Here is a 10,904-nt window from a genome sequence, read left to right as displayed (position 1 = left end):
TTCCTTCTGAGCAGAAGACGGAAATTGTAGATTTTGTAGTTGCCGTTAATCTTCCACTTTACATCATCTTTGGTCTAATGTAAATCCCGACAAGATTTTCTGCAACTTTAGTAGAAACTGGAAGTCTGCTGCATTGTAACAAATAGGAGTGCCAATGAAGGAAAATATAAGTGTCCTAGTGGCGTATACAAAATAGGTAAAGGAGCCCCTGCGGATTTTACTCGGCTAGTCATTGCCGACTGTAGGGAGCGATGCTCATCTTTGTTTCAAGGCCAGTGGGCCAGCGCTATCCAAAATCAGTTCTGTGGCAAGCATGGCATCACGGAGCATTGTTACCTTCCCACCGAAGTGGCACCTATTTATCTACTCACATTTGCCTGCTTTCGAACTGCTAGATTGGCAGGAGCTGAGCAAGTAACAGGAGCTCACCCCATCCCATGGCGCTAAGGTCTCAAACCTGGGCTGCTGCTTTCCAGCAGACAAACCCAGCGTCTTAACTGCCAAGCACCGCACTACCCTCAAGTGGCATACAGAAGGACCAAAACAGTAATTTTCCAGCTTGGGAGGGTGTGATAATGATTGAAGCTGGCATGGAAGTGGCAAATTCATGCCAAAAAAGATGTTTTGTAAACAAGACATTGGCTGAAACCAAGCATAGGAAGTATGTAGTATGGAACGCAAAAGGCAGGAAGTCCTCAACGATGCTGTAATTTGAAATTAACCCATAAAGAGCTGGACCTTGAGTGGAGAACCTCTCGTGAGCATGGCTTCCAAATTCTGTTCAATAAATCCACAAAGCTAATATTGAATCTGCTTGGAGAACACAAGAACGACCACCTGTTTTAAGAAGAGCAAAACAATCTGGGTTAACCCGTTTTTACGAGAGGTTGGGTCAAAGAGACACCCTGGACTGCCACATCAAAGCTGGATGGAGAGGCTGCCAATTTTCACCCAAGCCTCTATAGGAGTTGGGTCAAACACACCAACTTGCCATCAATAACATCATACCTGAGACCAGTTGGAATAATAATACCCAGACAAAGTGTTGACTAGCTTGCATTAAGCCCAGCTTGCTTACTGAACAATAGATTGGGATCAATATTGTCCTGCATAAATCAGCCAACTTCCTGTGCCCAAAATCTTTACCACAGAATTAATAAGGTTGGAAGGGACTGATTTTTCTTTAAAACTAATTAATTTTCAGGAATTATTGTGGATCAGAATAACCAAAATAGTTGGAAGGGACCTTGGAGGTCTTCAGACCCAGCCCCCTGCTCAAGCAGGAGACCCTACACCAGGGATCTGCAACTTGACAACTGTAAGACTGGTTGACTTCAGCTCCCGGAATTCCTCAGCCAGCAGCTGGCTGAGGAATTCTGGAAGCTGAAGTCCACCAGTCTTAAAGTTGTCAAGGTTGCAGACCCCTGCCCTACACCATTCCAGACAACTGGTTATCCAATTTAGAATTCCTAACTAGCGCTTTGACAACTGGTATGTCCTAAATCATCACTAACATTTTTCTTTCCTTCTTCCTCTTTTTCTCCTCTGCAGAATGATGAAGGAGAAGCAGCTGTTCTAAACACATTCAGTCAGCTTGACCTGAATACCAAATACTTCTCCACTGACCAGCCACAAGGTGGCAGATCCAGGCGTTAAAACAATATATTTTGCCTGTCTTCTCCCAGGACACAGTAGTAATTTGTTCCCATCTGTGGTTCAGCTTCTGCTTCTGAAAAGCCACAGTTCTTACAGGAGGTTGAAAATGTTTAGCAGTATATAAGTCTAAGTCAGTTGTGGCGAACCTATGGCACAGGTGCCAGAGGTGGCACTCAGAGCCCTCTCTGTGGGCACACACGCCATTGCCACAATCCTAGGCCTTCAGCTGGGTTTTATAAAACCTTTTCGCTTTAGGCCTCTGCCGCTGTGTGCAAAAAAAAAAAAAGGTTCAATCAATCAGTCAATTTCATTTCGTGGGAAAAAAAAAGATCTTGCAAAGCTGGAATTGATTGATTGAACTTTTTAGTCCCACCCAGTCTGCTGTTACCACTGCAGCCACGCCCACCCAATGGGCCACACCTACCTGGCACCCGACGATGCATAAGTGGGGTTTGGGTTGCAGTTTGGGCACTCAGTCTCTAAAAGATTCGCCATCACTGGTCTAAGTGCTATTGCTCTATGGTGCCTATGTTTGTCCCCAATCCAAGATTTAACCAGTTCGATGCCTTCTCTGCTTGCTTTGGAATAAAAATAGCTTTTACCCCATTCAACCAACTAAACTTCAACCCTTGTAAGGTCTATAAAGCTTTGCCATCCTTTTATCTTGGAGACCAGGTCAGGTGGCCTTTTGCAGAGGTGGCTAATGAGTTAGGAGTGGCTGAGAGACGTGGGCAGCTCCTCACATACACAGACACGTCTCTAACCACTAGGCAGCCTCTACCCCAGCTGTTCCTCCTTCCCAAGTTTGGCTCTTCCTTAGCACCATTCTTCTCACACCCCATTAGCACCACCTCCCTTTATCGAAATCAACATCTCTCCAGCTTTCAACCACAAGAGGTTATTTGTCCAATTTCTTATTTGTGCAACTCCGAAATGGCGCCCGTGGGAAACATTTCAATTTAGATGAAGCACCCTCTTCTTTCTGTCAGTCTCATGACAGGAGATCTGCAAATGATTTCAAACTGGGCTGCCTGCAAGTTCCTCTAGATTTGTCATTTTTAGTCAAGGGGAGACCCTGGGAGGTTGGGATCCGTGGCAAGCTCTGGGCCTCCCCGTCTGGCCTTCTTCCTAGTATCTTCCAGCTTGCCTCTGGTCGGGCTGTCTGAACCACCATTTCTGTTCAATCATTGTAAACGGGTTTCAAGATGCTGATTGTGTCTAGTCTAACAGAACAGAAGGACTATGGGTGATGTGATAGCAGTCACCCAATATTTGAGGAGCTGTCAAAGGGAAGAGGGAATAGATCTAATCTCCAGAGTGCCTCCATCTATCATCTAGCTGTGTCTCATCATCTCTCTCTTTTTCTATCATGCCTATCTTCTATCCATCCGTCTTGTCTGTCTGTCTATTGTCTATCTATGATCATATTCTATATCATCTATTGTCTATCTGACTAACTACCATCTGTCCATCATCTCTCTCTCTTTTTCTATCATGTCTATCTTCTATCCATCCATCCATCCGTCTGTCTATCATCTATTGTCTATCTACGATCATATTGTATATCATCTATTGTCTGTCTGTCTACCTACCATCTGTCCATCTCTCTCTCTCACACACACACACACTATCATGTCTCTCTACTATTTACTACCGTCTATCTATCCTTTCTCTCTCCCCCTTTCTCTGTCATCTTCATCTATTTGCCTCTATGTATCCATCATCTCTATCACTCTCTCCTCCCCAGATTCAAGCTGATCTGAGCGACTGCACCTCCCTCGCAGCGCGGTCCTGCCCGCTACGCCCCGGCGGGCTGACTCGGAGGAAAGCACATGGTTTCCCCGAAGAGCCCTGCCGCTTTCCTACTCCGGGCGCCAATGCCAAGCGTAGGTTTCACTTTCGCACCGGGGCTCCGCCGGCTGGCCATTTTCCTCAGAGCGCCTCGCGCCTCGCGCCTCGCGGCGGCCGGAGCCGAGCCGAGCCGGGCTGCAGCCGCGCCGAAGGTAGCTCGGGGGAGGGGGGAAAGGCCCGCGGGGTCCCCCTTCTCGCGCGTGGGTTGCCCGGCGGCGCTTTTGCGCTCTGGGCTGGCAGGACGCGCTGCCCCGGGAGGATTGGGCAGCCGGCAGAGGGCGCTCTTGCCGGATTCTCGGCTTCGCGCGCCTCCTGCGCTCTATCCTAGCCGGCAGAGAGTTCTCAAGAGGAATCCCGCGTCTGCCTGCCTGCCGTGTCTGAGGGGTTTGGGGATGGGGGTGAAATAACAAGCTTATTTCAGCATCCGCCCAAGGTGTTACCTCTGCAAAGGGAATTGTTAGCGAGCACCTGTGAGCGAAGCTGCCTTCAATCAGTGTAATTTGGAATATCCAGCGTTTCTTTTCAGGGCTTCTGCTTTTTTTGACTGCTTTCCTGCAGATCAAAAGTTGGGGTCGGGTGGGGCAGGCAAGAAAATGGAAATGGCCACAATTTGTGGGGTCAAAACTGTGCCTTCTTTGGCATGCAACAACAACAACGCAAGGCTTTAATCCTGCAGTCGTGGATGCCATTTTGATCTTTTGACCTCTCCCCACGGATGCCCCAGCTTGCTTACTACTTGGGCCGATTTACTTGTGGGCCTAGATCCAGGTAGGAGGGCGGTATGGGTCAGCAAGCTATGCAGAATTGCCTGAGAGGAATCGATTTGCAAGGGAAAAGATGGCGGGAAGGAGAAAAAACGAAAGTATTACAGAAAGTATAGCCAGGTGTCTGGCAAAAGGAGAACTAGTCCTCCCGTTGGGCAGGCATAGCCTTAAAAACAAATATTGTTCTGGTTTTTGAGTAGTTTGGGGTTATTTTTAATTCTATTTTGGACTGTTTTCACAACTGGAGTCGGTCAAACCCTTGTGTATTGTGTGACTTTGTAAATTGTCTGTTTCTTTCTTTCCTGCATTTGTCGACATACCTGAGAGCCTAGAATTACCTTATTTAATTTATTTCCTGACTCTATCCATCAGTTTTAATCCAGCCCCTTCAAAGCTACATTCACGGGTCTGGAGATGATTTATGATAATTTCTCCGGCGAAATTTGAAAAGTGTGTGGTTGTTGATTCTATACTATTACTAGCACATGACCTTCTTAGAAAAAACAAAGCAACTGAAAAATCCAGTCTTTCTGGTGCTGGAAAAAGTAGGGTAATTTTTATACGTGTAGGCCTAAATACTTGCTTTTTGCTCTAATTTTTGTGGCAGATGTCAAGAAAGTTAAATAGTTTAACTTTTTCCACGTGCGTCCTTCTTTTAAATTGTTCATGTCTCCCTGGCGTGCATGAATTACTGAGCAAAGTTTGCGAAACCCAGAGGTTGGTTTCTATCTATCTTTCTTTTTTTCTAGTAATTTTATAATTGATCTTGCGCTAGGAAATAGAAACCGGTTATCGTGTGGAAAATACCTAAATTTACAAAGCTTGATGGCCCCATCTAGTTGCACATTTCTAGAAAGTGAAGTTCAATTTTAGGTTTCCGTTTGATTTTGGCGTTCCAACTCAGGTCCTTGTGGACTTGAACTTGGGGAATTCCAGTCCCGCTGCTTTCGTTCTTAGACCTTTGTTCTCAAAGAGTCACAACAATTAAAAAAAAAGGGATCCAGAATACAGTTAGTATCACCTAATGTCTTCCAAACATTTTGGCTTTTTGAAACCTATGTATCTGCGTGCAATGCAAATTCATATTGTGCGGCTGTGATTAACTCATAGAATAATAGGACTGGAAGGGACCTTGGAGGTCTTCTAGTCTAACCCTCTGCCCAAGGCAGGAGTCCTTATACCAGGGGTTCCCAACTACCAGGCTGCAGCCTGTTCAGAAGTGTGGGGGGAGTGCATGTGCATTTCTATTTGTGCAAGCGGCGGTGTGTGTTCCCACCACTCGCACAAATGGAGCTGCACCCCGTGTGTGCACATTGACCCACCATTTGCGTGGAACCATTCCCTCTCCCCCCCCCCCCCGCCTTGCTGGTCCACAAAGCCAGAAAGATTGGAGACCCCTGCCTTATACCATCCTGGACAAATGGCTGTCCAATCTCTTCTTGAAAATCTCCAGTGGTGAAACACCCACAACCCTGGGAGTCAAGCTATTCCACTGATTAATTGTTCTCCCTGTCAGGAAATTTTTCCTTAGTTGTAGGTCAGGGGTCCCCAGATCCACATCCACATTCTTGCTTTAATTTAGCACTAGCAGCAGCACTTAGACTTACACTTATATACCACTTCACAGTGCTTTACAGCCCTCTCTAAACGGTTTAGAGTCATCATAATTGCCCCCAACAATCTGGGTCCTCATTTTACCGACCTCGGAAGGATGGAAAGTTGAGTCAACCTTGAGCTGGCAGCCAGCAATCAGCAGGATTAACCTGCAATACTGCATTCTAACCACTGAGCCACCATGGCTCTTTAACCCAAGAAAAAGATATAAAGCTAAAATTATAAAGATATGCATATCAAATAATCAAATAATGGCAGCAGCAATATATAATATAATCTCTTATTCTGAATAAAATGTATAGCCCCGCAACGTATCATATTATCAATTCCCAAAGCGCACGTAACAGGAACAGGCATTTTTGTAATAAAAGAAATAATTAAAAAATATCCTTTATTTTAAAATTAGAAAAATATATAAAGATGTCATGTAAAAAAGTATATCTGTTGAACTCCAATGGCGCACAGCGTTTGTAACATCAAAACATTCTTGACCACAACTGAAGCTAAATGCCACATTACGTGTTCCAGTAACAAACCCAGTTGCAAAATTACTCAGCCACAAACCCACATCCTGCCACTTCTTACTTATGAAGCATTTGTAGTAAGCGCCCTCAAGCCCTTTGCTAACAGATGTCAAAGCAAGTGGTATCAAAGCAGGTTTGTGCAAAAGCACAAACAGTAATTAAGTTGGGGTGAACTGATGATGTTACCTAGTCTGATAATGAAATGTCTACAGAAAAACCATCAAGCTCAGAGAGCATCCGCGACCCCTCATTTCAACCCTGACCTAGTAGTTTTGTTGAAGGTAATTCAAGAAATTTGTTTTTCTCTCTGATTTTTTATCTTACATGCTGTAAATCAGTGATGGCGAACCTTTTAGAGACCGAGTGCCCAAAATGCAACCCAAAACCCACTTATTTATTGCAAAGTGCCAGGGCTGCATCAGCATTGTGGTGCTCTCAGGGAGAGCATGTGTGTGTGTGTGTGTCTGTGTGTGGCCACTGGGTGGGAATAGATGTGGTCACAGCTGTGGTGGTCACATCAGACTGGATGGGCATGGCTGGGGTGGGTGGGCTAGATCCAGGCTGGTGGGGACCAGCCCCTCGCCATCTCTGGGGCATCCCCAGGAGGCCAATGCCGCTTGCTCGCTCACTTCCTGCCCCATCGCTTCCAAATGCCACATGCTCGCTATTCTGGTGAACTCTGCTGGGGCAACGGTGTGCGTGCCCACAGAGAGGGCTCTGAGTGCCGCCTCTGGCAGACGTGCCATAGGTTTGCCACCAATGCTGTAAGTGTTGAGTTCCTCTTTGCTGTCAATCAGCCTCCTGGTTTAATAGCAATACACTAGTACTTAGACTCATATACCGCTACATCGTCCTTTTACAGCCCTCTTTAAGCAGTTTTTAGAGTCAGCATAATTGTCCCCAACAATCTGGGTCCTCAACATGTCTTTCCTCTCCTAGGAATTTGACTGCCTTCACTGCACTGCACTGCAGTTTGAAAGGACCAAGTTGCTGGAATGCTGGGATTTAAAAAGTCCTTTATTTGATTCTGCAGGAGACGGCCTCCAACAAGATGATCTTCTGGAAGTGATCTAGGGGGCCTGGGAAGCCCCCCAAAACGTACGGAAAATATGAAGCCTTCCCCTTGACACGTCTGGAGAGTTGCAGAGGCAACACAGCTGAAGACAGAGGAATTTGCAGGATGATGGTGGTAGGAAGGGGCAGCTGGCTGGGACAGTCTGTAAAAAGTGCCAGCTGGATGAGATGCAATTTCATCCTTGACTTACAACCATTCGTTTAGTGACTCTTCGGAGTTCCTGGCACTAAAAAAAGTGACAACAGGGAGTCCTCAATTTAGAACCCTGATTGGGTCAAGACTTTTTGGGGTGGTTGTTAAGTAAGCCGTGCCCAATTTTGCAACCTTTTTGCGATGGTTGTTAAGCGAATCACTGCAGTTGTTAAGTGAATCGTGCAACCATTCGTGTAAATCTATCTTCCCTCGTTGACTTTGCTCATCGGAAGCCAGCTGGTAAGGTAGCAAATGGCGATCATGTGACCCTGGGACACTGCAACCGTCATAAATAAAGGCTGGGTTGTTAAACAGGTTGTGCCTGCTGCTCTTGGTGCCTTAAGCTGGCCTTATTTTGCTTAGTGCAGTTTCCCAACCTGGCCAGCTTAAGACATATGGCTTGTTGGAAGCCAAGTTGGAAAGTCGGGAAAGCCTGGCTTAAAGATTAAGCCAGACCTGCCTTGTCAGCACTAAAGTGAAGATTTGGGGCCTTTCTTTAGTCTTCTCCAACTTCTGTGTCTTCCAGATGGATGGTGCAAAACGCCGAAGCATCATCAGAAGAGTTTGGCCACAGCTAGTAGACTTCCTGAGCCACCATTCAGAGTGGTTGCTGAAGAAAGCTGAGATGCTTCTGTCTCAAGACGACCTGAGTTTTGTCGGCAGGGTGCCAGACCTTGAGAGGAAACGTTTACTGATCCTGGATATGGTCCTAAGAGATGTGGACGCCAATCCCGAGGTCTTCAGAAAGTTCATCCAGAGCGTCTGTTTCGAATGCAGCCTTCCCATGGAGCTCGAGATCATACTGATGAGCGTCTCTCAAGAAGGTGAAGGGTGGTTGAACCACGCCAAGTCCTGTAGCTCTGGGGATAGATACAGGTGGTCCTCGACTTACGACGACAATGGCATCCAACGTTTCCTTGCTAAGCAAGGACAGCTCTTAAGCGAATTTTACCCCATTTCACGTCCTTTCTTGCCACAGTTGTTAAGTGAATCACTGCAGTGGTTAAGTTAGTGACATGGTTGTTAAGTCAACCGGGCTTCCCCATTAACTTCGTTGGAAGCAATCTGGGAAGGACACCAGTGGCAATCCCATGACCCCAGGATGCTGTTGCCAGATACCTGAATCTGGATCAGGTGACCACGGGGATGCTGTAATGGTTGTAAGTGGGAGGAGCAGAACTTTGAATGATCACTAAATGACCAATTATAAGTTGAGGACTACTGTGTTTCCCTGCAAATAAGACCTATCCTGAAAATGAGCCCTTGCTTGATTTTTATGCATATGCCTAATAAAGTACATGCTTAGTTTGGGATGGCTGCAGTGTTATCTTCATTTTAGATGTCAAAAGGGTCTCTCTCTCTCTCTCCCTCTCTCTCTCCCTGATCTGCTCATCTGGCAAGTTGGCTTCAAGCTGTTCTCCAACAAGCTCAGGGGTAGGCAACCTCGGCTCTTTTATAACTCATGGACTTCAAGTCCCAGAATTCCTGAGTCAGCAGAGTTGGGCTAGCTAGCTCTCTCCTGCCCTTCCTGCTTCCTGCAGAGATGCAGCCAAGGCAGGAGCCCTGCCCAGTAAGCTTGTCGGCTCGTCTAACAGGAGGGAGAGAGAGAGAGAGAGAGAGAGAGAGAGAGAGAGAGAGAGAGAGAGAGAGAAGGGAAATGCAAGTGCCTCTCTCTGTCTCTGTCTCTCTCTGCAAATGGCAGAGAAGGCTGGGAGCCGCAGGGGAAGGCTCAAAGAGCCACATCCGGCTCTGGAGCTGCAGGTTGCCAACCTATGCCCCAGAGCCTTTCAAGAACATCCCTTATCTTTTGAGTATTGTTTTATCTGGCTGTATGAGCACGTTTTGTTTTTTGAAAACAAAGGGGGTCTCTGATGCAAGATGCCCCGGTTAACCTCTTTTTTCTCGATGATTCTAGGCGGTGTATCTGAAGGACAAGATGACCAGAAAGGTTGCTTCCCATCAAGTTCGAGAAGTAAGGTCATTTATTATTCTTTTTCCCCCCTCTCTTTTCAGTTTTATAAATAACAGTACAGTGTTGTTCAGAGTTAACGGTGAAGCTTCACGATCAAAGCCTTTCTTGTATTATAAATCGATGCATTCTGCAATTCTTTATCGATGACATACTTGGCACTAATTGTGGAATTTAAGCAACCTTATATTCATTAATGTTACGACCACAAAATTTCTGTTGCTAAGAGAGACACTTGTTAAGTGAAATTTCCCTCCTTTTACGACTTTTCTTGCCATATATATTAAGTGAATCGCTGCACTTGTTAAGTTAGTAATGCAGTTGTTACGTCAATTGCTGCGGTTGTTAACTTAGTAACCTGGTTGTTAAGTGAATCTGGCTTCTCCATTGGCTTAGCTTCTCAGAAGGTTGCAAAAGGGGATCCCATGATCTGTCCCATAACCTGTAACCGTCATAAAACGTATGCCATTTGGCATGTGTCCAAATTTTCATCACGTGACCATGGGGATACTGCAACGGTTGTAAGTGTGCAAACGGTCATAAGTCCCTTTTCTCAGCGCTGTTGTAATGTTGAATGGTCGCTAAATGAATTGTTGCAAGTCAAGGACTCCCTGTGTTGCCAGTGGAGGCCAAAAAATCGAGATAGTGGCCATTACCACATGATCAACGTCCAGCTTTTTTACTTGATCAGAAGACCTTTATTCCCCTGGGTCAGGGGTAGGCCACCTTGGCTCTTTTATGACTCGTGGACTTCAACTCCCAGAATTCCCGAGCCAGCCACGCTGAGGGCAAAGGGAGAGGTTGCCAAGCTGAGCCAGGCTGGCTCAGGAATTCTGGGAATTGAAGGCCACGAGTCATAAAAGAGCCAAGGTGGCCTACTCCTGCCCTAGGTCAATGCCTCTGATGTATTGATACGCAAAATTGCCCTATGAAGGAGTGTTAGAATGGAATAGAGCTGGAAGGTTCCGTGGAAGTCTTCTAGTCCAGCCCCCCACTCAAGCAGGAAAACCTATACCATCTCAGACAAGTGACTGTCCAGCCTCTTCTTAAAAACCTCCAGGGATGGAACGCCTATGATTTCTGGTGGCCAACTGTTCCACTGGTTAATTGTCCTCACTGTTAGGAAGTTTCTCCTTAATTCCACGTTGCTTCTCTCCTTGATTAGTTTCCATCCGTTGTTTTTCGTCCTGCCCTCTGGTGCTCTGGTGAATAACGTGACCCCCTCTTCTTTGTGGCAACCCCTCAAATACCGGAATACT

The 10,904-nt window shown here is 46.2% G+C and overlaps 1 protein-coding gene across 5 annotated transcripts in view; it reads left to right on the top strand.

Annotated features, from left to right (window-relative positions):
* The first annotated feature begins 1,472 nt into the window (after window positions 1-1,472).
* NLRC5 (NLR family CARD domain containing 5) overlaps window positions 1,473-10,904 on the top strand; it is a 40,638-nt gene continuing 31,206 nt past the window's right edge. For 3 of the 5 annotated variants that reach the window (XM_039353770.1, XM_039353769.1, XM_039353766.1), the window contains exons 1-4: window positions 2,067-3,659; window positions 7,443-7,598; window positions 8,203-8,500; window positions 9,592-9,648. In XM_039353770.1, the coding sequence (XP_039209704.1) occupies window positions 7,590-7,598; window positions 8,203-8,500; window positions 9,592-9,648 (364 nt within the window). In that variant the 5' untranslated portion in view covers window positions 2,067-3,659; window positions 7,443-7,589. Of the gene's footprint in view, window positions 1,637-2,066; window positions 3,660-3,795; window positions 4,276-7,442; window positions 7,599-8,202; window positions 8,501-9,591; window positions 9,649-10,904 lie in introns of those variants that run through there. The other 2 variants (XM_039353768.1, XM_039353767.1) reach the window with 2 other exon arrangements.

Source organism: Crotalus tigris, unplaced genomic scaffold (genome assembly GCF_016545835.1).
Source record: "Crotalus tigris isolate CLP2741 ecotype Arizona unplaced genomic scaffold, ASM1654583v1 scf7180000018525.42219311030:4301911, whole genome shotgun sequence".
NCBI classification, from domain to species: domain Eukaryota; kingdom Metazoa; phylum Chordata; class Lepidosauria; order Squamata; family Viperidae; genus Crotalus; species Crotalus tigris.
The sequence above is the reverse complement of the archived record's forward strand: the minus strand, read 5'-3'. Positions and strand labels throughout refer to the sequence as shown.